This window comes from Pteropus medius, unplaced genomic scaffold, assembly GCF_902729225.1.
Source record: "Pteropus medius unplaced genomic scaffold, Ma_sr-lr_union100, whole genome shotgun sequence".
NCBI lineage: Eukaryota > Metazoa > Chordata > Mammalia > Chiroptera > Pteropodidae > Pteropus > Pteropus medius.
The window spans coordinates 2,250,462-2,275,568 of NW_024347790.1; the positions used below are offsets into that span (position 1 = coordinate 2,250,462).

Here is a 25,107-nt window from a genome sequence, read left to right on the forward strand (position 1 = left end):
CCCTCGCGCGGCCACACCCACGAGCCTCCTCCCTGGCACTTGCTATTCAGTCTTCTAGGTTTATAATTTTGCCATTTCAATAATGTTACAAAAATGGGATCATACAGTATGGATCCTTTTGGGACTGGCTTTTTTCACACAGCATAATTCCCTGGAAATTCTTCTAGTCGATCTAGATTTTTTTTTTTAAGTCACATGAAATCAATCTACCCTTCTGGTCATACCATATCAAACCTGAACCCTTATGCAGGCAATAGAGGTACACTGTTTCTTGGGAATTTTTATCCTACGGACTCTCAGATTTTAGAACTGTTCAAATGAGACTATCTTTTTTCTGAGAGCCTGTATACCAGCCAGAAAGACTGAGTATTGGGCCAATATATTTCAGACTCTACATTTTCACTCTGATAAAACTCAGTGTAAGAGGTTCAGTAGTTGTTCAGTTTATCATCACTAGATACATTTCAGTTTCATTTTCTGATTTGTTTAAAAAGTAAAAATTTAAAGAAAAATAATTGATAGTCCTGTTAGCCTTTTTTTCTTCGACGAACTATAGACTCAAATTTATTTTAAAAAATTTAGTTTATTTGTTGTTATGTTTTACATAACATAAGCTTTAAAATGTTATGTTTTATATAACATAAGCTTTAAAACTATAGTTATCTCAGTCAATTCTGACACCTCTGAGAGATTGATTTTCCTCCCGACTCTACAGCAAGGTTAAGTAATTTGCCTCAGGTCACCTAGTAACTAAGTCACAGAGTGAGGACTGGAACCAGGACAGGAGCCAGGCCCTGTGTCAGCATGAACCCCAAAGCTACACAGCACAGCAAACGAACGATCTTGTTACTGGTTCTTTAAAACTGTATTACTTTAAAAACTGTATTACTGGTGTAATCAAAACAGTAATACTAACCCATCAAAGAAAAACAGAGAAGCCAAAAGAACAAATGATCGTTAACACCTCTGTGCACATGCTACCAGAGCAATAACCTTTTAAAAAGAACGCTTAAAATCACCTCTTTATGTTGATTAGTCTTTGATACACGTAATGAATCAGAAACCTAAATTAAAAAAAAACCCGGTTTTAGCAAGTAAAATTTCATTAAGTATACAGTTTATCACACTTCTAATTAAGGATTACAATTCATGTTACTAGCAACGATATTTGCGATATTTGACAGTGCATTTCTCTCCTAAACGTTAGGTCATGAAACCATTATGGAGGCTTCAGAAAGAAAGTTTTCTCATGTGCTGAATTCTAAATTCCGTATTTTTGTATCAGTTCTTTTACTTTAGAAATATAGGCAGTCATGGCATCTTCCTTCGATAATCCTAGAAAGATAGAAACAGTTTATTTCACTGACAAACGTACTAGGAAATGAAGAAAGTTTACGGAACTTACATAAAAATTAACCACCTTTTCGGAGGTTCCAGGCTTCCCACTTAGCCTTGCCTTTTAAGTCTAACACCCCTGGACACTCTGCCAAAAGAAGGACAGATACAATTTCAGGTTTACTTTTTACTCTGGGCTTCTATAAACATTATTCAAAGCATATTACTATTTTCAAAATGACAGTAAATACCAGTGTTGATGTCCCCGTGTAAAGACTGTTTGTAGAGTCCATAGAGTTCTTTCAGTTCTTCGTCGTCTGGCCTTTTTTTCAGCTTCCTCACGTCTTCGGCAGCCTTATTGAAATTAGCCTAAAACAGAACGGAAAAAAGGCACTTCTTCTTTTTTTTTTTTTTTTTTTGCTAACTTCTTGCAGACCCCTCTGCTTTGGGGACGCTTACCACCAGAGGAGGAGGAGGGTTTCAAATAGACACGAACCATTACTGCTCTGGCTCCACCAGAATTATTATAACTCATTTTAATTCATGGACATCTCTCCTGGCACACCTGATATATAGATAAGATATGGAGGACAAACACTGAAAATGTTCAATTTATCTATGTTTAAAAATTGAAGAAGAAAGAAGTAAATGGAAAGCTATTCTGTGCTCACGGATTAAAAGAATTAGTATTGCTATGATGTTCGTACTACTCCGAGCAACCTGCAGATTCAGCGCAATCCCTACTGAAATTCCAATGGCGTTTTTTCGCAGAAATATAAAAACAATCCTAAAATTTATATGGAATTATAAAAACCCCAAATACACAAAGTAATCTTCAGAAATAAGAACAAAGCTGAAGGCATCCGACTTCCTGATTTCAAACTATATTACAAAGCTATAGTTTTCAAAACAGTACAATATTGGCATAAAACATGCACATAGATCAATGGAGCAGAATAGAGAAAGACCCAGAAATAAAACCACACCTAAATGGTTGATTAATTTATGACAATGGAGCCAAGAATATACAATGTGGAATATACAGTAAATGGTATCAGGAAAACTAGACAGCCACATGCGAAAGAATGAAACTGGACCACTCTCTCACCCCATACGTAAGCGCAACTCAAAATGGATTCAGGACTTGAAAAGAAGACCCAAACTGCAAAACTCCTAGAAGAAAACGTAGTGGGTAAGCTCCTTGACACTGGCAATGATTTTTTGGATTTTTGACACCTAAAGCACAAGTGACAAAAGCAAAAATCAACAAGTGGGGCTCCATCGAAGTAAAAAACTCTGTACAGCAAAGGAAACCATCAACCAAATGAAAAGGTAACCTACTGAATGGGAGAAAATATTTACAAATCATGTATCTAATAAGGGGTGAATATAAATATAAAGAATATATAAAAAGAACTCATACAACTCAATAGCCAAAAAACCCCCCAAAAAAATCCGATTTAAAAAATGGGCAGAAGATCTGAATAGACATTTTCCAAAGACATCTAGATGGCCATCAGACAAATGTCATCAGAGAAATGAAAATCAAAACCACAATGAGATATCACCTCACATCTGTTAGAATGGCTATAATAAAAAAAATCAACAAATAACAAGTGTTGACAAGGATATGGAGAAAAGGGAGCCCTTGTGCACTATTAGTGGGATTGTAAATGGGTACAGCCACTGCTGAGAACAGTACGGAGGTTCCTCAAAAAATTAAAATAGAACTACCACATGATCCAACAATTCTACTTCTGGGTACGTATTCAAAAGAAACAAAATCACTATCCAAACAAATATTTGCTCCCCGATGTTCATTGCAGCATTATTTACAATAGTAAGACATGGAAGTAACTGAAGTGTCCATCGATGGAAGAACAGATGAGGAAGATGTATACAATGGAATATTATTCAGTCATAAAAAATTCCTGCCACTTGTGACAATATGGATGCGCCTTGAGAGTATTATAAGTGAAATAAGACAAAGACAGATGTTGTATGATTTCACTTACATGTAGAATGAAAAATGGGAAAAAAAAAAAAAGCAAACTCAGAAACAGAACAGACTAGTGGTCGTGAGAGGCAGGGGCCGGAGGAACTGGGTGAAGACAAAGGACTTTTTAAAAAGGGAAAAAATACGGCAGAGAAATTTCAACACATATTTCTCTTCCAAGTTAAAAGCACACAAATAAAAACTTCTATTAAAAAACCGTAATGGCATTACACTCGGTGCTTCTCAGCCACCCTCATGCACACTTCCTCCTCTTCTCCCTAAGTCCACATTTTATTAATGCAACAGCTTTGCTACCAATTAATATCTTGTCCAGGGCATAACCTCTCAGGGCCTCTTTGCCCACATTCTGCAACATCGGTATTATTTATCCCTATCTAGTGGACTAGTTTCCGAGGGCAATATTTCTAATTGCATTCAGTTGCCTGTAAATCAGATCCCTTTAAACACTGAGACCAAAATTTAAAAGACTTATTTCAACTGCTTTACAGAAGAGAAGTTGTTCGGCCAAATTTGAGCTGACTAGTGAAAAGATACTGGCTTCCTGGAAACTTCGTTTATAAACTTTGTAATAAACCATGTCTTCCCCTTTCGTGACTTGACTCTGAACTCTGACCTACCTGACTCCCCAAGACCCTCAGCTCAGGACCCGGTCAGCATATTCCTTACAGAGACAAAGTGCTCTTAGAAGCTTTGTTCTTGTCTCCTTTTTATTTTTATTTTATTTATTTATTATTATTATTTTTTTTTTTAGGAGAAGCAACCCTTGGTTGACTTCACAGATTGCAAGGAACTTGTCAGCTTACAATACCTTATTTTTAAAATTTGTTACGCCTACAGCACCTGGTCTTTGTAGGTGGTCTCCCATCCAAGTACTAACCAGGCTCGACCCTGCCTAGCTTCCAAGATCAGATGGGACCAGGCTTGTTCAGGGTGGCATGGCCGTAGACTCCTGTCTCTTTTTTAACCTAGTAGGTTATATACAAAGGCTATGGTGATTGTTTTCCTTAATACGATTTTTCCATTCTTTTTTTTTTTTTTAATAAACTGTATTTTACTTACATGTGTTAATTGTTTTAAACCAGAGATAAGCAGAATTGTCAGGTATCAAATGAAAGCAGCTCAACGAAGCATTCTACGCCCACCCCACATTTTCTTTCTCCAAAGCCAGAGCTCGTTTTTGATCCAAAGATCCAAAGGCCTGCAGTGGAAGCGGACAGGCCACTGTAATGTCTGGACCCCAAGGGTCTCAGGGGAGTTGCTGGATAAAATTTCCATCCAGCGCCAAAGACAGGCCAGTAGCACAACTAGAACAGTTGTTTTGTAAGGAACAAAAATCACTTGTAAACCAGAGACCCTCCAACCTAAATAACCTTGAAAATGGCCCAGCCTCCTAATTATTCCCTACGGGGATCTGAGAAGCATGGGTGCAAGTGACAAGGGATGAACGTCTTGCCTCATATTTCTGTCTTTCTAGGAAATTGTCAGCTGCTTTATACATAATTCCATAGTTAAGAACACAGACTCTGGAGCTAGACTGCCTTGGTTTGAATATCAGCTTCACTGTTTTGGGGCTGTGTGACTTTGGGCAAGTTATTAAACTCTCTGTGTCTGTTTCTTCATCTGGAATACGGGCCAATAACACCACCTACCTACAAGGCTGTTAGAAGGATTTAAATAAATTAACACATGTAAAATATTTAAAATAGTGCCTGGTACATAATGACTGGTTCAATAAAGTTTAATTACTATTATTTTTATTATAAGGCTCTTTGAGGGAAAAAAAGTAGTTCTAGAAAAACTAAAAAAAGTACTTGCAACAAAGCAAGACCTAAAAAATACTTTATAATTTAACAAAAAATACGAAGTTGTGTTTATACACTCAGCTTTGTAAGTAATACAGAAAAAATAAAGACTAGAAAAATATACTAAAATATGCAAAAATTATCTTTTTTTGCATAAAAAAAGGTCATTTCTTGGTAAGTTTTCTGGATTTCTAATACTTTCTCTGCTCTCCAAATTTCTATAATGCGCACATGTCGTGTCTATAATAAGGACGAAATAAAAATGCTGCCTTAATGGCAGGACTTCCTAAGGGCCAGGCCAGGCAGGGCTATTCATAGAGGTGTCACGATCATCCCCTTCAGGTGCACCAGGTGTCTCTGGTGTTCTGTTTGCTGTCGTCTCCTGCCATTTTCCAGTGACGGCACCTCAAGTCCTTTTGGCAAGCCCAGCTTTGGTTAGAGTTCTAAGGCTTCCCGAAAATCACGTGAGGTTCCTCTTTCCATGAAGCAGTTTCTGGAAAATTGTTCTTTATATTTTGGGGGGTATGGAACCACTGGCAGTCTCATGAAACCTTGGACCCTCTCCAAGGAAGAGTCCAGCCCCTGACACAGTTTCACATGCAGTTTCAGAGGTCCCTGGCCCTCCTCTCTCCCCAGGCAGAGGAGCCCATTCCAGAGCAGGCCCAGGATCATTCTCTGTCCAGCACACCCTTCCCTGGCACCTGGACCTGGGACCTTCCTGCTCTGTAGTGTGATTCTCGTGTCCTCCTCTGTGAGGCCTTTTCCCGTCCAACCATCATGAGCTGGAGTGCAGAGAATGCCGGCCTCACATCAGGATGCTGGATTTACATTCTAGCGGTGAGACACACTGCTGTGGGACTCTGCAAGTAACTAAGCTCCTCTGAGATTCAGCTTCAGCTGAAAAAAGGATCCTACTGGCCTCAGCAGGAAGGTGTTAGGATTAAAAACGATTAATAACAAATATTCTTGATTTTGTTCTGTTGATTCTACCCTCCCAGAGTGCATCACTTGTATCATACTATTTAACAGATGTGTTGAACACCTATGATGGCCCAGGCCTGGGTAGGCAGCCAGGGATAAACAGGCAGTTGGCTCGCAAGGAGCGCAGGGTCTCCTGGGAGATGATTGGTCAACAATGATCATGTGATATTTGGGTGCTCTGGGAACAGAGAGGGGGGAGCAGCAGCAGGTGTGGAAGAAACCTTCCCAGAGGAGATAGAGCTTAGCTGAGCCACAGGGTGGAATGGAAGGGAGCCGGGAAGGGCTCCAGGCAGCACAGACAGCAGGTGTTAGGGCTCCACATAAAGGCTGGGTGGGCCTGTGTTTGTTTGTTCCCCCACATACCCACAACAGAGGGCCGGTGTAAATATTCAAGTTGGGAGCAAGAGCTGTGCCGTATAGACAGTTGGCAGGAGGTACAGCCTGTCTGAGCCCTTTGTTAAATACATGTATTTGTGAGAAAATATTAGGTGTGTGCTGAAAGTTGTCATAGATGAGAAACAGCTTTTAAATGTACAACTGTTTACATTTAACTCCAAAGCATTTGGGCAAAAGGGACTTTCAGTTATGTTTCTGTGCTGAGGAGCGGGGCTCGCTGTGGTCAGTGAGGAATTTCAGCCTCTACCGAGCTGATTGTTCGGGAGCCAGGTCCTCCGCATCCTGCTTTAATGCATGTGTGCATCACTTTGCTGGCAAATACGATGGAGATTCTTCACTGTTTTTGGGTCTCTCCCCAGACCTTTTCCTGTTCATGTGTTCACCACAAGGCCCCCGGCCACACTCCTGGTGGAGCAGTGACCTCAGTGTCACCACCATCACTCCCAGTAAGTACATCCTGCCTTTCTGGGCCTGGAATCTGTCTCTTACCACCTAGAAGCAGTGACCATCCTGGCTTCTGCTGAAGACAGCCCCTGAGGGTGACTCTCACCTAATCTAGCTTTACTTTCTGCAGCCAGAGAACATGGTCCTCCCACACATGGGGGTGAAATGCCTTTGTGAGCAACTCTTTCCCATTGAGGAATTGAATTAACAAGGTCAAAAATTCTCACACTTAAGGAACTGCACAGTTCTTATGTTATTCAAACGTGGGTGTAGAGAGAAAGGGGTTAGTTTTGTTCCCATTGCAAAATCATGAATTCCCTAGACACAAAAAGCTGCATCTTTTAGAAAAAGCAGTCTGCCTTTTAGTGTCTTCATCTAAGAAAGAAATGTGTCCAGTTTATGTGACTGTCTGTCTGCTTGCCTAAAAAGTTTGCTGTGGAAGTAAACACATTGTAATTTTTAAATAAAATTTGGAGGTTATAGCTGTTTAGAAATCCTATTTGTTTTGCCAAACAAAACAAAATGAAGCACTAAGCTAAAAAGGAAGTTCTGACACTGAAAGATTTGATTATTTTGGAAGGAAAGTTCAATATGAATTATATGTCATACATAAGAAAAAAATACCTAAATGTTCAAGAACACACTTAGCACACACCAGGCACTGTTTTAAATGTTCTATACATGCAGCTCATTTACTCTTTAATAGTCTCTTTCCTCCATTTTTAGATAAGGAAAGTTGAGGCACAGAGGGGTTTAGTAACTATGCCACAGCTAAGAAGGGGTGAGGTTTGGATTTGAACCCCGCTGACTCTGGAGTATGTGTCTTTACCCTCCTAACATATTGCCTGAAGAATGGTTAATGAAGTGAGCCGTGCTCATTCCATAAAATCTGTAAGCAGATATTTTAAAATATCGTATTTTAGAAGAATATTTAATGAGAAAAATGCTCGTAACATAGTGTTACGTACAGGAACAAAACTGTATAAACATAACAGCATAATCGGTGTGCACATATACCCACACACATGAACGTGTACATGTACATGCCTGCGCGCGCACACACACATGCGCACACACATTTCTCGTATATAGGAGAAAAGCATCCATTATGTCAGCAGTGGTTATCACTTGATGAAGAAATTCCTGATGATTTTTACTTACTTTGTTCTTTTTCCTCAAAATTTCCACCCTTGAACATAGATTATTTCGTTATGTCAAAAAAACCGGGATTTTTAAATTATAGTCTGTCCTTAACCAAGAGAACCCCCGGACGTACCCAGGAGCGAAGAGGAGCGGGTGAGACCCCAGCCGCCCTCGCCTCCGTCTCCAAGAAGGAAAGAGTGGCGGAGCGGGGCCGCCCCGTCCTCCCGGAGCCGCCTGGTCCACCCTCCCTGGGGCTTGTGCCTGCTCTGCGTTTAACCATTCCCCGGGGTTCCACAAGAGTTGCCATAGGGAGTTCCGGCCCGTCGTCAACAAATGACACCACTGTGGTCTCCACTGCAATAAGGGGGCACTCACTAAGGGGTGGTAGTGTCCTTGGGGTCACCCCGGACCGCTCCGGGGGGGTCGGGGCGAGGACGCGGGCCTCTGGGTCCGAGACGCGCCGCCGCCTGGAGGGCGTCACGCCGGCCCCACGCCCCCTTGAGCGCTTCCCTCCCGAGAGAATGCCCTCCGAGGCGACCTGCCGATCTCTGGCTCACCTGCAGGGACATGGTGGGGACACTCCAGCCGTTGGCGCACTCTTGACACTCAGTTGCTGGGACCCCCACCTCCCGCCGCTCCTTAAAGAGCAGCGAGCCTCCACCCTCCGGCTCCCATTGGCCGCGCCCCCCACGCACGGCCGGCGCCCATTGGCCGCCAGCACAGGGGGCGGGGCGGGGCGGTGAGGCTCGGCAGCCCTGGAGTCCGCGCCCGCAGGGGTTAGCTGCCGGCGCCGCTGCAACAGGAAAGGCGAAGGGAAGGGAATTTAAATGAGTTCTTCTGCTCTCTTGGCTCGCTCCCTGATTCCTTCTCAAGAGGTTGTTTGCAGGAAATTTATAGAGGTCTCCCCAGGGCGCGGACCTCCCTGGGGATTCCTTTTTTTTTGTCTATACCTCTGTTCTCTCGATAATTCCTAGAAACCTAGACGGTTGACAGCATTTGTTCAGACCACCCACGTCTCTCCACTCATCTCTAGGCACAGGTTATCAGGAATGAAAAAGGCTGACATTTTGCGTCTTTTCTTCTCTTTATAAAGCAAAAACACTTACCTTACGAACACATGCTAACTAGTTTTCGATTATGGTAAAGGACAGGACTACACACCTATTCGATCTGACCCCATTCTCCAGGGAACAAACCTAAAGTCCCTCCAAGTTTGCAGACACACAGAATGGGATTGGGCCTCACATTTGATCAAATTTTCAAAGAAGTGGAACTGCATTTCCCGGTCATGTGAGAAGTTAATTTCTGACTTTTCATTTAAATAGAAACACGGAGGAACAAGGTGATTAAAGAACTGACAAACTCAGTGTCAAGAAAGTTACCGATTTGGAACGACTTTTGATTTTTCAAAACAGCAGAGCAAAAGGAATGGAGAGCCTTGGGTATATGGGTGGAGGAGATGACTTAATATTGTAAATAGGGTCATCAGGATAGGTCTCTTTGAGAAGACAATATTTGAGTAAAAACTTGAAGGAGATGAGGGAGCTGGCCAGGAAGATCCCTGTGAAAGAGCTTCTCTTGAAAAGATAGCATCCAGCACAAAGGCCCTAAGGAATGAGATTCCCAGGCAGGAGGAACAGCAAGGAGCCAATGTGGCCAGAGCAGAGTAGTAAGAGAAGAGGTCCAGGGACAGGAGATGGAGACCAGATCATATAAGGCCTTGCATGAAGCCATTGGTTTTAGTGGAAGTGAGACAGAACCATTGAGGGGTTTTGAGCAAGGACTAACATGATCTGAATTACTTATTAAAAGGATCACTCTTATTACTGTGTTGAAAATAGACTACAGAACAAGGTTGGAAGCAAGATCCTTAGAGTAATAATAACCCAGGGAAGAACTTATGGAGCTCCCAAACTCAAGTGGTAGCAGTGGAGGTAGTGAGAAGTAGATTTCAGATTCTGGATATATTAAGAAGGTAGAGTCAGCAGGAGTCCCTGATAGATTCCATATGGGCTGTGAAGGAAAAAGAGGAGTCAGGATAACTCCAAGATTTTTGACCTGAGTAATAGGAAGGACCATAGGCAGAGTAGGTTTGGTGGGTGGCAAAGGTCAGACGTTCAGTTTTGGACATGTTACTTTTGAGATATCAGATATCCAAGTGGATATGTCAAGTAGTCAGTTGGCTACCCAAGTCTAGTCTAGGCTGGGTATATAACTGTGTGACTCATGAACGTAGAGATGGTATTTAGAAACTTGAGACTAGATGGTCCTATAAATCGAAACGTACATAGAGGAGAAAGAGAAGAGGACTGAAGATTGAGCCACGGCAAATTCCAGCATTAAGAGTTTGGGGAGAAGAGGAAGACCACGCAAAGGAGACAGAGAGGAAGCGATCGTCGAAGTAAGAAAAATCAAGAAAATGTGCTGTCCTGGAAACCAAGTCAAGAAAGCATAGCAGGTGAGAAAGTATGTCAGGTTAGAGGACTGGGAATTAATGGGAATTAATGATTGGATCTCGGTCACTGTCAAGATCACTGATGGCCGTAAGAGGAGTTTTAATGCAGTGGTGGGGGCATCTGATTAGAGTGTATTTAAGAGAAAACACAAATAGCAATTGTAGAATAGTTTTTTGGGCTCTCTATTTGTTTATTCATCCACCTATACCACACTGTTTTAATTATTAAATCCTCCCTATTTTGTTCTCCAGGAAGGGTTGTTTTCGGCACTTTGTTCTTGTATATAAGTTTTAACATCTATAAGTCAAGTTCCACAAAACAAAAAATTTGAATTTTTCTTGGAATCGCACTGAAATTCTACATCATTTGGGTGGAGATGGGTAGGATGATGCCTTTATGACAGTTTTACTATTCGCGACTCATTTATCCCTTTCAATTTGTTGTCTTATTTAATGTTTTCAGATAAAGCTTTCTAATTTTCTCCATTGAAGGTCCTGTGCATCTTTTGTAGATTTATTTCCAAGTAACTTGATAATTTTTGATGATGATGTACATGGAGTCTTTTACAAAAAAAATTAATTTTTTAAATCTGTTCGCAACTGGTATAAAGAAAGGGAACCATTTTTTGTACCTTGGCTCTTTTTCCAGCAGCCTTGATCAATCTTTTAAGTTTTAAGTATTATTCAGTAAGTCTGGTCTCCCAGCTGGGAGCCATCTCCTTTCTCCTCCCCTCCCATTCTCACCTTCCTGCAAAGGGCTCCTGCTGCTCCGGGCCCCCTTGCGGGTCTCACAGGCATGCACGCTCCTGCCTGAGGGCCTTCACCTCCAAACATTCTTTCCCAGGGGTCTGCACTGTTCAGTCCTTTACCTCCTCCAGGTCTTCGCTCAAATGTCACCTCTCAGGGAGGCCTTTTATCGCCCCACCCCAGCGCCCCCTTCCTCCCTTCCCTGCTTTATTTATGTCATGATCTGACATTCTGCATATTTTACTTGGTTTGTTGGCTGTCTCCTGCAACAGAACTTTGTCTGGTTCACTACTTTAACCTCAACATTTAGAATTCAATAAATACTGTTACCTGTTGAATAAAAAAGAAGGAAAGGAGAGAGGGAAAGAAAGGAAGGAGGAAGGAAAGGAAGAAAAATCGTTTCTCCCTTCTTACATATCTAGCATCTAGCACATTCCCTGGCACATAAAAGATGCTCAATAAATACTATTGAACAAAATAAAATGTTATTTACATTTTTTTCACCTACTACAGATACACAGACACATGTGTACATTTCTATTTTAAAAATGCTTCTCAATCACTTGTTCTCATATTGCTTCAGAAAAAATTCTATGATAATTTAATTCATATTTTATATATAATTTACATATATACTTTAAATAATCCTAAAATTATAGGGCCTGTATATGTAAAATACATATGGCATGTTTTGACAGTTACTTTCAGCCCATTTCATATCATATAGACATTTTATTTCCAAAATTGGTGCTGGCTCTTTACGACCTATGGAAAATCAAAAGTCTAGCATCATATCACATTAAGCAGTGGTCCCCAACCTTTTTGGCACCAGGGACGGGTTCTCCTATGAGACTCTAATGCCTGATGATTTGAGGTGGAGCTGGGGTGGTGATGCTAGCTCTGGAGAGTGGCTGCGAATGCAGATGAAGCTTTGCTGCTCACCTCCTGCCTTGTGGCCCAGTTCTTAAGAGTACCGGTCTGTGGCCTGGGGGTTGGAAACCCCTGACATTAGGACTTTTCCCTAAAAAAAAAAAAAAAAAAAAAGTTAAAAATGATTTATTAAAAATAAAAAAGATGTCTCAGACTGACCTTATTACCATCTGACTTAAGGTCTTTCAAATTTATCTTTTTTAATAGGACAGCTCTGCCAAGGCCCCCTGACCACCTCCCACGTCCCCACCTGGCCACGGAGGCCAGGCCTGACTGCAGTCTGACCGGCGCCTGGGCAGAGCGCCCTGCGATTCCTCCAGGCCTCCCCGTCTTGTGGGAGACTCCCATGTAGCTGTTTCCCTTTCATTTCCCCAGTTTCGGCTGAGAGGAGGGCTGTTCATCTTGTCCTCTCTGCTCTGCCTCCCCCACCCCTCGCCTCCTTAGGGTACAGCTAGTTGCTGGCTTCTGCATATCTCTGAAATTGCTAGGCTGAGTTTTAAAGTTGGTGTGTCAATGCAAGGTGACCCACCACGCATAAACCTATGTTTATCTGACCTCTGTGACTAGAGACATCACGTTGATCTTGCTTTTGCTGTCGTGTAAGTATAATAAATGGTCTGAGTCCAATTAGGTTCTTTTTCTCCTTAGTGGTGCTATTTATGGATGTGTGGCACTGCCACCACGCTGTTGTTTACGGCTTGCTTAACTACTTGAAATGCCTCACATTTATATTGCCTCTTTGGAGTATAATACAGTCCTACCTAGCGGAGCTTTCAATAGCAGACTCAAAGGCCGTTCTTTGATTTTGTAGCTCATAATTAGTTTGTTCTTAGTAACTGATTACTGTCTGTGTAACAATTGTTATTGTTACATATGATATAAGAACAGTCACACTGTGGTGGTTAATTTTATGTGCCAACCTGACTGACCATGGGGTACCCAGCTTAAACATTATTTCTCAGTGTTTCTGAATGAGATTAGCAGTTGAATGGGTGGACTCAGTAGAGTTGACCCATCCCCAATGGGTGGGCATCAACCTGTCCATCCATGGCCTGCATAGAACAAAAAGGAGAGGAGGGAAGAATTTGTCCCATTTTTCCTGCCTCACAGATTTGGCTGGGACATCTCATCTCATCTTCTCTGGCACTCAAACTAAGAAGCACACCATCAACCCCCCTGGGTCTCAGGCCTTTTGGTTTAGACTGCACTGACAACAACAGCTTGCAAAGATTAGGATGCCATAAAGAGAAAGAAGAATCTGTCAATAAATTCTCTTATATTCTTCTATTGTTCTATTGACACACTTAATTGTTGGGGCTTCATTTAGTTCATCAGAGGACTGTGGCTAATGACATGAATTATCACCAAGTATCTTAAACTGCTCTTATATCATGGCATGTGTATATATCTAACAGTAGTTCAATTCTAGAGTTAATACTAAAAAAAAAAAAGCTTTGTTAGTCAAAGACCAAACTGAGTTTTAAAGGGTAAAATAATAGCTGTCATTAAAAAGTAAAGCTGATCTTTCAGTATAGGATACCAAATATATGAGTTAAGGTGATAATTTAAAGACTATGTTTAAGAAACATGGCAAAACGTTATATGGAACAGAAATCACTACACAAAATTTAATCTATATTATTATTTTAACAACACAAATGCACACATAAATGTGAAACAATTTTGAAAGGAAATGTGTTTTGAGGTAATTGAGTCAAGGGAAAAATTTTTTTTTTTTACTTTATTATAACGTTTGTGTGATATTCATGGGAGAAAAATTATCTTTGCAATGTATTCATTTTAGCAAGATTCTTGTGGAAATTATATGACTAGTCTTAAACTAGAACAGAAGCACTAAAATCATAGAGGCTACCGTTAATTTTTATTAACTTAATTCTTAATTCAGGTTGTCATTAGATTCATCCCAGTTATTGTTATGGAGCATTTTTTTATGTGCCGGGGACTGTGCTAAGCATCTTCCACAGATTATCTTTTCTAATCCTCACGACAGTTACTATTTTTATCACTTCATAGAGGGTTAATTAGCTTGCTAATTAACATGCCTAATTAGTGATGAAGTTAGGATTCCTACCTAGCCAGCCTTCCAGAGCCCTGAAAGGTAACAGAAGGTAATCTTTACCGAGCAAATGTAAACTGATGCCATAACTCTAACTACACAATATGGAACTGTAAATCTGGAACCTTAAGGGGACCAAATCTTACACACATTTCTAGCATTTCAATTAGACATATGTTTTCTATTTATCTTACAGCTTCAATGCTAGATCTAAGACTACTCTAGGACTGCATGTTTACAGTTCATCTCCATGAAGCAACAGGATTCATTTTATGAAACAAAGACTGTTGTTACACTCAAACTCACCATTACTGCGTTCTTTTTAATCTTTCTGATTGTGATTTTAAAATTCATCTTGTACTTTACCTTGTGTAGCCTGCAATCATCTTTGATAAAAAACATCACAGATTTTTTTTTTGTTTGTTTTCTTTATGGGCAGTTAGGTACGTGCAGGTGATGAAAATGGAAAGTACAGAAACTAGACGGGGTGGAGAGAAACAAAAGGAGCCGTGACGAGATTGAGAAAAAGATATTTAGAAGAGGAAAAGGAAGGCGGGGCGGCTGTTAGACCGAAAAAGAAACGGGGTGGGGAGGGAGGAGGCTCATTAGCTCAGAAGTAACCTACTGTCTTCTAAGTTCTTGCCAAGCGTAAATCAACAGATTCTGATGCCTGACCTTGAACATGTTCTTCAGCTGGTTTACAATTGTCCATGACATCCTAGCGACCCCATTCGTGGCCGTTAGTCTCCATTAGTTGGTGTCACCACAACAGCCATTTGGAAGAGTTTTCTTAACTACTGTCGCAGAACTCAAAGCAGCCTTTACTCTCCTTCTCTTTCAGGGGGCTCAATATTGCCTACACTGTTGTCTGCAAACATGCTTTTTCCTCCAAGCACTCCTTATCCTCCATTTATCTTTATTTTCACGGCGTTTGGGGATTCCCACAGGGATTCCATGGAGTTGGGGGCACTGGGACCGGGGCTAGAGTTTTGCGCCCCTTAGGCAAGCCAAATACAGAAAAGCGGGGAGAGAGAGATGGCTAAGGCTGCCGGGCACTGAAAAGTAGAAATTAGGTCAGAAGGGAGAGAGAGGGTGACAGGTGAGCTGACCAACCTTCCTTAGCCCGGCCCCCAAACCAGGCAGTCCAGCCAGGCAGCTGCAAGTTACCGTAGCAACCGTGAGATCACGCGAGACCGACTTTGCGGCGCGCCTGCGCACTGCTGCGGTAGGGCCCTGTCCAGAGTCGCCGCCCTGGCTCCAAACACAGCTCGGAGATTTTATACGTGGGGCCTCGTTTCCGGGCCGCGCGAAGCAGTGAGTAACCCTTCTCCGCGGCGAGTGAGCTAACGCAGGATGAGGAAATGAGAAGTTCCCCGAGCATTTGGAAATCGGGGCCGGGGAGGGCGAGGGCGGCGCGCACGGGCACGGGGGCGCACGTGGAGCCGTCGCCATCGTGAGTGGGAGCAGGGCCCGTGAGCCGGAGGGTCCCACCCCGGGTGGGATCGTGGCTGGGACTTGGTGGAGTTTGGAGGCCCCAGGCCGCCCCCAGACGCCTGCCTCCCCGGCCGCCACCGTCCGGACGGGCCCATTTTCCGGCCTCCGGGTCTTGGCTCACGCCCCGCGCTCTGCCTGGAGTTGAGCATCCTTTGGTTACAGGAAATACTAAAGCCCCAGCCTGGCCCTTCGGTACACCACAGCCTAGAAGGGGAGACGGACCACGTAGTAACTACAATCGCTTGTGCTAAGTGGTGAGGTACGAAGGCACTGGGTAGAGGGGCCGCATACAAAGGGAGGGATTAACTCCGGGTCAGGATTGCAGCCTCTGGGAACTGGAGCTCTCCCCTCCGCTACCGGATCCGTAAACGGAGGCATCTCTGAGTCATTCGTCTGCTTTACTCCCAGTTGATCACAATTGGGTAAATGTTCCCTTCTTGATTATTTCAGCTAGCGTGTATTTCTGTCCATACCCTCTGCGGCGACTCTAGTGCATGCCGCCATCATTTCTTTCCGGGACTACTTTGCTGCTTCCACTCTTGGCAAAGGACCCTTGCAGACCTTTCCAGGCCAAAGATCTTACTGCAGTGCTTTCGTAATCATGCCACTCCTCTGCTTGAGACGTTCATTGCTTCCCACTGTAAGGCCTGCAGGGACCTTCACTGTCTGGTCCTTACCTGCTTTCCTCATACCTCACCACTCTCTCTAGCATCTCTACCCCAATGACACTGAACTTATTTCATTTCCTTTAAGGCTGTTCCCTGGATACTCTTTCCACTTCCTGCTTCCTTTGATAAGCATTCTTCAGATATATGTTAAAAGATAGCTTCCTCTAAGAGGCCCTGCCAAATTCCCTCAACTAAACCGGGCTTCTGCTATATGTTCCCTTAGAATTCTGTGTTTCTCTGACCTGAATGTGCAGCACATAGTATCGTATTACCTGCTGATATGCCTTTCTCATGGATTCTAAGCTCAGTGAAGCCAGAGACTTTTTATTCTGTAATACTTTATGGCTTGGTGCATCATGGATCATCCAGAAATACTTGTGGAAGTAGGAAAGCTGGCGCTGAGGGTGGGAGTAGTATTGCAGAGAGGGAATGTGTATAAAGATGTGGTGAGATAGTGGCCTCATTCAGTAGTATGCGATTCAGCAGTGCGAAATAACGTGCACGGCGGGGCCTCTAAGGAGATGGGGGCAGAGCGTGGAGGGCCTTGTATGTCATCTTAGAGTTTGCACTTGATCCTATAGGCAGTAGCTCAAAAGGCACTGCAACAAGGCTTTGTTTTACTCCCCTGAAGCTGCTACTTCTCCTTACCAGTCAGGACTTTGTGTTCGGATTACAGGGCATAAGATTCTGCTTATCCGAACTTCTTGGCTCTTGTCTCCCCCACTAGATTCTGAAGACGGGAGGAGTTAAATGCCTACCTGGCTCCCCCTCCAGAGCACATAACGGTAAGTCCTTATTTCAGTATTTATTTTCTGTTATTTGAACACTGACACGTTAACTGACTTGCAGCTTGGCAGGAGCTCTGTCCTCCAACCTGATGGCAGCCTCTGCCATGCACCCTTGTGCTTGGGGGAGCATGGAGATAATGGGAGTTCGGGAAGGCTGTGCCCTGGAGCTACGGTGAAGGCAGTAGATACTGAATCTCTGGAAGTGGGCGGTACTGACATGAACAAGGTCTGCTGTTACCCCAAGGAGCAGAATTTTGGTTTTCTTTAAGAAGGTGACTTGGAAAGAATACTGGGGACCCGTAGAGGTTGGGAGACCAGTTCTCAGGGCTGTCCAGAGTAGAAAGGCTCCCTGTTCCATACTCACGGTCCCTACTTCTGGTCTTTATCAGGTTCACAGCTTTTTACGAGTGTGGCCCTGTTTTATAGGGACCAACCATCTGTATGTTTTAACAGGTTAAAGGTGCTGCCAGCGTCGGAAGAGCATAGAATTTAGATTTGGAAACCAGCTGTGACTTTGAGCAAGTTATTTGATTGGAGTCTGTTTCCTTAATCACATATTGGGCAATGACAGGTATTTTGTGAGGCTCAGTAATACATGGAGAAAGTGTCTTATAAATTCTGACACACTCCACAGAGGCACTTGCTCGCTTGCATCAGCAGCCAGCCTAGTATGTAGGAGTTGAATTGGTGAGGAGAACTAATCGTGCATGGGGCCTTTCCGGGAGGGCAAGCCTCGGTGGGATAGATGACCTGGAATGAGGGGACATCTAGAATGAGAAACTGGTCCCCTGGAAATAGGGACAGTTCCCACCTCCAGACTCCTCTAGCGCTGGCTTGTTTTACCTGAGTTTTGCCACGTGGGTCCCTACGGCCCTTAGCTGAGCTTAGGAAGATGATGAAGAAGAAAACTTAGGGATGAGAAAGGAATATGCAGTTGCCTCTGGGCAGAAGAAACAGCATATGCCCCCTAAACCAGTGCTTTATAACATTTTCCCAGTAAGGATCCTTCGGGTTATTTTTTCTTAATGGATTAATCTCTCTAAGTTTCATTACAAAGTTTCCGTAGTTGTCATCAAATTGCTGGCTGGAGGAGCAATCAGCGTGGAATAACCATGGAAAGGGGGGCTGTCCACCTGCTGTGTATCAGATGCTTTAGGGAGGATACACAAGAAGCTCGGTCCAGGGAGGGAGGCTTACAAAAGGGCATAGAATGAAAGCATTGTTTGAGTTTTCAATAATGTGCATATAGTACTGTAACGGTTCTTTGAAAGTATCACACCTGGTTAATTATAAATGGCAGAGGCTTCTGGGGCCCTCATAGATTGTGAGCTCCATGCAGGCAGACATGGGGACTTCTGTGGGTGGACATGGGGACTTGTCACTGATGAACCCCAGTGCCTAAACACTGTGTGCATACTGGAAGTTCTCAGTGAATATTTGTGGAATGAATGAATGAATGGAACCCTAACTGGAGAGCTATTTCAAAATAGTAACAAATCTATAAGATTAACGTCATACAGTCATTGAAAGGATGAATAATTATGAACAAGTAGAAACATGGAATATTTTTAATAAATGAAATAAATAAGATTTCACTGTGATTTCAATAATGCAGAACACTCATATTACTTGTATATGAATAAAGACAAAATCATAAAAAAATGGGGAAAATAAATTACTTAATCTTACGAGAGAAGTTAAGTGTGTGGTCACCTAACTGGTCTTTCTGTAATCAGGCTTGAGATAGCCTATCCAGAATCAGAACTAGTACACCCGGGATAGTCTTAAGACATGCGTTGCTAGTTAACACACATTTTCCTTGTTGTTTTGCTTCACGATGAAGGATTTTCAGGATGGCCGCAGCTCCTCAGGCACCAGGGAGGGGCTCTGTCCGGAAGACAAGGCCTTTGACTGTGAAGACTTCACTGAACAACCCATACACCATCTGCTGGAGCGCTCTGGAGCGCGAGGACATACACTTCTTCTTACAGACACTCGAAGACAGATTCACATCTATTGGTCTTAAGAAGATTGAGGATAAGAGGAGGAAGAAAAAGCAGCCTTTTTTAAAAAAACAAAGCAGGGACAGATGTAGCACAGATGTTGATGCAAGTGAGGATCTGAAGGAGAAGCAGCCAGAAGACGCCCAACAGGTGGCAGGGTGGACCCCGGTCCACGCCAGGAGGCAGCTTGCCATTGGCGTCAACGAAGTCACCAGGGCTCTGGAAAGGGACGAACTGCTTTTAGTCCTGGTGTGTAAGTCAGCCAAGCCTGCCATCATCACCTCACACCTGATTCAGTTAAGTTTAAGCAGAATGGTTCCTGCTTGTCAGGTTCCTCGTCTCAGCGAGAGAATCGCGCCTGTCATTGGCTTAAAATGTGTCCTGGCCTTGGGATTCAGAAAGGACACCACCGACTTTGTCGATGAAGTAAATGCTATAATTCCCAGAGTTCCCAGTCTAAATGTCCCATGGCTTCAAGACAGACTCGAAGACTCCAGGGAAAATTCAGAGACTGAATCTTTGGAAAGCCAAGACAAAGAGATTCTGGCAACTTCCTTTGAAGACTTCTCTAAGCATAAGAGGAAGCTTGTTGAAGGTCAGCGGACTGTAGTGTTACAACCCCTTAAAATAAAGAAACTGATTCCAAACCCTAATAAAAAAAGGAAACCACCCAAAAGTAAAAAAGCTGCTTCAAAGTAATCTTGTATAAACTTGTCATTTCATATGATTGGAAAATCACACCTTGTAAAAAAGCTTTGAAACTAATAAAATCAGTTACTTTTACATATATTCTTCAGATACTTTCAAATGTGTAAGACTCCTTTTACAGCACAGATATGCTGAAGCTTAAAACACTGCAGAAAATATTCAGAAATGCATATCAAAACAAGTTTATTGAAACTAATGTCCATGCATGTATAAATTCACTTTTTAAAAGGCTGGTACAATGCTGTGATCAAGAACATCTGTATCCTACAGCACGTAACATCTATCAATCTTGGAAAATGTGCCACAATAAACATGGTTCTAGTTAGCAGGGTAGGTGAAACTGGACTGCAGATATGTTATAAGTTAAAGGAAAGGTACTAAATGCCAAGCAATAAATACACTGTCTTCAGGAACACTTTTTTTTCCTATTGATTTGACTTTCTTTGTAGTTGGGCTTAAGCATAGGCTTGGAAGAAAGGCTTGACACAGAAAAAGCCAGATAAAGTGTTTCGACTAGTTAGAATTCACCCCTTTATAGGGTTAACTTGTTTCCCTTGGAAATTTAACATGCAAAGCATGCTAGTACTTAGGTGAAATGAGGTGGGAAGAGAATAACAAATTAACTAAGGAGCCTGGGTTCTCAGAGGTGGATCTGCAATGACCCGCATCCTTCATGTTGGTAAATGGAGCATAATCAAGGCTCTTTGTGTTCAAGTGTCTGCTACTTCGTGTGAGTTTGGAAAAGTTACTTTCTCTAATTTAAGGAGAAGCATCGCCAAAGTCTATTTTCATCCTAAATTCTGGATTATGCCTCCTCCACTCATTGAAATTTCACTGAATGACATCTTGGCACACACACACACACACACACACACACAAAAGGCAAAGGATACCTCATGAAATAGAAAATAGAGCGTTGACAAGGGATGCAGGACAGATGTGTTTTTGAATATGGAAAACATGACATTGAAATTTAGTTCTAACGGCTACTTAAACACAAGCAGTTTTATTATTTTGAAATGTGCATTGGGTAATCTTATAGAGGCAGATGTTCTAGTTATTAATAAAATGAAAGATAAATTCAGGAACGAAGTTTATAAATGAATAAAGGAACAGTGCCACAGTTTCATCAGGAGGTAAGCGTATAATAAAATTTTGGACTGACAATTCTGCAATGATTTGAAAACCTACTTTGCACGACTTCGTGCCATAAAAATGAATGGAACATAATTTTTCAACTAGAGCCTTGGCTCCAAATGAAGTTAAAATCTCATTTACTTAATGCTGGTATCTGAAAAAAAATGTTTCAGTGAATTGGTTCAGTTTTGCTTCTCGAAGCCTTTCATCTTCTATTAAGAACAATAATGTGATTGGGTTTGAATCATCCTAAATGGGACGTCTCCCTATTTGTCTTCAAGAAGCCCGGACCAAAAAAACAGCCCGGACTAAATTATGCTCTACTTGCAGGGCCCATGCGCGCCCTCTGCTGGTAGTCTCAGGGATACCGTGGCTTTGGGTTGGTCTTGAGCATAATGACAAGCTACAGGCGTGGCTTTCAGCTCCTTAGTGTAAATCATGCTCAACAACTGTTTTCTGTAAAGGGCCAGACAGCAATTAAGTTAGGTCTTTTGGTTCACACAGTTTCTGTCGAAACAACTCAACTCTGCCTTTTGTAGTGTGAAGCAGCCACAGGCAACACATAAATGAATGAGCATGGCCGTGTTCCAATAAAACTTTATTTATGGATGCTGAAATCTGAATTTCATACAGTTTCCACATGACACAAAATGTTATTATTTTCCTCCAACCACTCAAAAGTGTAAAAACCACCCTTAGCTTGCAGGCTGTACAAAAACAGGCTATAGGTTGGATTTAGATGATGGGCCACAGTTTGCTAGCTCTTGCTAGATATGATTGGTGTAAGATATGATTGGTTTCATTTGACCACTTACAACATGAAGGAAAAGCATCATCATGTTGTCTAAAATAATTAAATTTCTCTGGACTGAACAGCCTAGGCACTGGAAGAGGAAAGGCAGGAAGAAGTATCAATTTTGTGGTATTTGAGTCATGGCCAATTTATGTGGCCTCATTCAGCATCTCTTTTCAACTCGGACTACTGGCAATATATACATATATATGTACATCGTGAAACTTGGTTTTTCAAATTCTAGATAAAAACACCAGTAACAAAATTATGCATACTTATTTACAAATAAGACATTTTCCATTAATATGACAGCTTTCATGATAAATTAAAGTCAGCGTAAAGGAATATGTGCAATTTTGCATAAGTAAGAAAAACATTCAAACTATCAATGTCCTGATAGCACTAAATTCCACCGGGCATTTCTTTTGACTTCAGAGGTTTCATTTTCTTTTCCTCACATATCCTCGCTGTTGCTGAGAAAAAAACGAGTTTGTGCAGCAGCAGCAGCAAAGCCTAGTCAGCATGGTGCATACTATCTCCGAGAGCACCCTTATTTGCACAAAACTTTTTGAGCCAGTCTACTGACCTGTTGAAAATTAAAGTACAAATGTGTGTGTCCCTTGATTTGGCAACTTGGCTTCTGGAGAAATAAAGGTAGTCATCACCAGTACATCTTTATCTTGCTCTACATGTAAACACCCATGATTCATCAAGTTACGGAAGTGCCGATGCCATAAATGATAGCAGGCAAGGTAATATGAGTCAAAATTTCCCAAATGGATCCTTCATTCTGCTACACAGACAAACAGACCATCACTTAATAAACAGAAAAGCAGCCGTTTATCTCCACACAATAGCAAAGATTTTCTTACGTTTCTGTGACTTCTGTTTCTTCCATTTAAAAAAGTCCCTCTTCTAGAGAATGGAAAAATACCTCCTCTTCACCGAGACATAGCCAAAAGTCTGAAAATTAGAGGAATGTGCTCTTTGTGCCCTTTCATCCCTCCTACAAATAGGTAAACGGTGATAAAAAAAGAAAGGAAGAATGTTAACGTTCTAGCTAGAAATATGTAGTACTGGTCACATGAATTTTTTTTCCCCCATCTTTTCTGATTGTTACCAACTGCATCGATTTCACTTAAGTTGTGCTTTTATTCTTCTTTGGAATGGCAGTTCCAGGAATCATTCAATGGAATATTAACAAATGACGGCGTCAGAGTTCTATAAATGGAAATAGCCCCCTATTGTAATACAAGTCCAACCTAAAGGGTGGGAAGAAATGGAATAGTAAGAATAGGTAAATAAGAAAATGTAGTACAATAGATCTGTATGTTTAAAAAGCCACTAAAAATCTCAACAGTCCTTAAAGGAAGCAAGTATGGAATTTCCTAGGTAAATTTATTAAGTTTACAAGGGGCATATTAACTTCTCTTACCTTTTCAGAATCTGTTCCTGGACACCTCCAATTGTACAAGTAATATTGTAAATTGCCATCTCCTATACCAAACTTGAGTTTTTCCAAGAATGTCTTATTTTCCATCAAATCTAATGCATTGAATACATCAAATCCTTTCTGCCAATGTAAAAAGGATTTAACATTTAAAATTTCAAAGGATTAGAGTGTTTTCCATAGTCTGTATTTCAGTATAACACTCATTTCCTCTCATAATAACCTGCATTTGTATTAAGGTTTAATGTCAGCAATCTATAGTATAGGTTAAGAATTCAGTTCAAAAATGTCTTATACAACTAGCAGTGAATCTGATGGAGTTAGCAAGATTATCCAGAAATGCTAAATCAAAAAATAGTATGCTGGCTAACACTGACATAATCTATTAAGATTTCAGAAAATCCTTTGTCCTTATTTTAGCAAGAACAGTTGGCTAGGTGGCTTCATGTCAAGAACTTTCTAAGTTCTGACTCAGTTGAAGTTTTAAAAACTTTAAATAGTATACCTGTCTCAGGCTGATGCTGGGAAGTAAATTTAGTAAAATTTTAATAGTAAAAATCTAATTTCTTTTAATGTTAGATAATACTATTCAAAATGTGATATAGATGAAGCACTTAAATTTTGATTTCTCAGAGTTTTTACCTTGAATAACTTATTACAGGCCTTTTTGGTGGTGGGGGAACTAGTTGAAAACTAGTAGTAGGATCAAAGAATCAGGATAATGTTGATTTTTGGGATCCAACAGTAATAGATTTTTTAAAAAATGTTTTTAATGATCTAACACTAGATAAATGCAAGGAAGACACTTTGGATGTGTTGTTCCCAATTTCTCATTAACAATATTTTCTCTTATTCGACAATAATAACGTCGAAATGTATCTGTCAGCTTATTTGAGTTTCTTTTTAAAGGGAAATGTTTACTTGTAGCAATAATTCAACAATTATCCTGACTACTACACTGAGGATGAAGATAAATAATGCAAATATAGCAAGGCATATTTTGAATTTAATTCCTTTCATTTTAAATTCTGTAAATTTTAACAATAATCCCCTTAATTTTAGAAATAAAATTCCTTTACCTTTAAAATTCAGAGACGACTTAGATAAATGAAAAAACTTACTGTTGCTAATTATTCACTGTAAGGCAAATACTCATGTATTTTTCTTGTGTCGTAGAATCATGTATTTTTCTTATAGTACTTACGGATTTTATGTATTCTTATAAGGGTTAAAATTTCTAATGTTTACAACATGTCTTTTTGGTTAAACTGCAGTAGAATTAATGATGAAAAGGGCCACTAACATTTTGAAAGAAACTCTTATCAAAACTTTTCCTTTGACTCATGGTCGACAGTAAAAAATACCTCCAGTGAATTCCACAGTAAGATGTAAAATACAGTAAGATGCTTTATATACTTTGATACACATATTTGGAGAAACACATAGCACAAAAAAGAGCAAGCTGCTTACCGACTTAGCTATGATGAGCGCGTCACTCATGAGGTCCAGCAGGGGCGTCTCCGTGTGAACGTTGTAGAATGAGTAGGCAGCTTTGAGGCTCTTGTGAGCAGGGTGGTGCATGACTGTGGAGGGGAGTGTGTAGAAGCTCAGGAAGTCAGTTAGTTTACCACTGGAGTTCTAAAGAACAAAGGTAACGTCAGGTAAATACCTCCTAGAACAAATCTCATCCATGCATTTAAGCTAACGTTTTGACCTGTGACTTACACCATAACTTCTGT

The 25,107-nt window shown here is 41.4% G+C and overlaps 3 protein-coding genes and 1 pseudogene across 21 annotated transcripts in view; 1 reads left to right on the forward strand and 3 right to left on the reverse strand.

Annotated features, from left to right (window-relative positions):
- Nucleotides 1–177: 177 nt before the first annotated feature.
- ACBD7 (acyl-CoA binding domain containing 7) lies at nt 178–8,793 on the reverse strand. The gene is made up of 4 exons (XM_039877465.1): nt 8,676–8,793; nt 1,587–1,704; nt 1,421–1,483; nt 178–1,335 (listed from the first exon to the last, which is right to left on the reverse strand). Exons 1-4 carry the CDS (start codon nt 8,685–8,687, stop codon nt 1,262–1,264), a joined length of 267 nt encoding a protein of 88 aa, XP_039733399.1. The 5' UTR covers nt 8,688–8,793; the 3' UTR covers nt 178–1,261.
- On the reverse strand, nt 4,181–4,299 carry LOC120614718 (uncharacterized; annotated as a pseudogene).
- A 6,735-nt stretch (nt 8,794–15,528) lies between the features above and the next one.
- On the forward strand, nt 15,529–20,076 carry RPP38 (ribonuclease P/MRP subunit p38). 8 transcript variants are annotated; one of them, XM_039877459.1, is made up of 4 exons: nt 15,534–15,641; nt 15,984–16,080; nt 17,166–17,274; nt 19,121–20,076. In XM_039877459.1, the coding sequence occupies exon 4, from the start codon at nt 19,131–19,133 to the stop codon at nt 19,977–19,979; it is 849 nt and encodes a 282-aa protein (XP_039733393.1). In that variant the 5' UTR covers nt 15,534–15,641; nt 15,984–16,080; nt 17,166–17,274; nt 19,121–19,130; the 3' UTR covers nt 19,980–20,076. The 8 variants fall into 8 exon arrangements, with proteins under 8 accessions (XP_039733398.1, XP_039733393.1, XP_039733391.1 ...); XM_039877457.1 differs by having other exon boundaries at nt 17,217–17,274; XM_039877462.1 differs by having other exon boundaries at nt 15,640–15,780.
- Nucleotides 20,077–20,154: 78 nt separating this feature from the next.
- Nucleotides 20,155–25,107, reverse strand: part of NMT2 (N-myristoyltransferase 2) — a 57,143-nt gene continuing 52,190 nt past the window's right edge. For 9 of the 12 annotated variants that reach the window (XM_039877456.1, XM_039877449.1, XM_039877447.1 and 6 more), the window contains 3 exons: nt 24,839–25,006; nt 23,354–23,491; nt 20,961–23,180 (listed from right to left, as the gene is read on the reverse strand). In XM_039877456.1, coding sequence (XP_039733390.1) covers nt 23,160–23,180; nt 23,354–23,491; nt 24,839–25,006 — 327 coding nt within the window. In that variant the 3' untranslated portion in view covers nt 20,961–23,159. Of the gene's footprint in view, nt 23,181–23,353; nt 23,492–24,838; nt 25,007–25,107 lie in introns of those variants that run through there. The other 3 variants (XR_005656017.1, XR_005656018.1, XM_039877450.1) reach the window with 3 other exon arrangements.

Excerpts from the sequence above, each read along its gene's own strand:
- ACBD7 (XM_039877465.1), bottom strand. Across the intron at positions 1,484-1,586 it reads ACACGGGGACATCAACACTG|AGTGTCCAGGGGTGTTAGAC; the intron begins GTATTTACTGTC and ends TTCTTTTGGCAG. Across the intron at positions 1,336-1,420 it reads AGCCTGGAACCTCCGAAAAG|GATTATCGAAGGAAGATGCC; the intron begins GTGGTTAATTTT and ends CTATCTTTCTAG.
- RPP38 (XM_039877464.1), top strand. The coding sequence starts at position 19,131 with ATGGCCGCAGCTCCTCAGGCACCAGGGAGGGGCTCTGTCCGGAAGACA.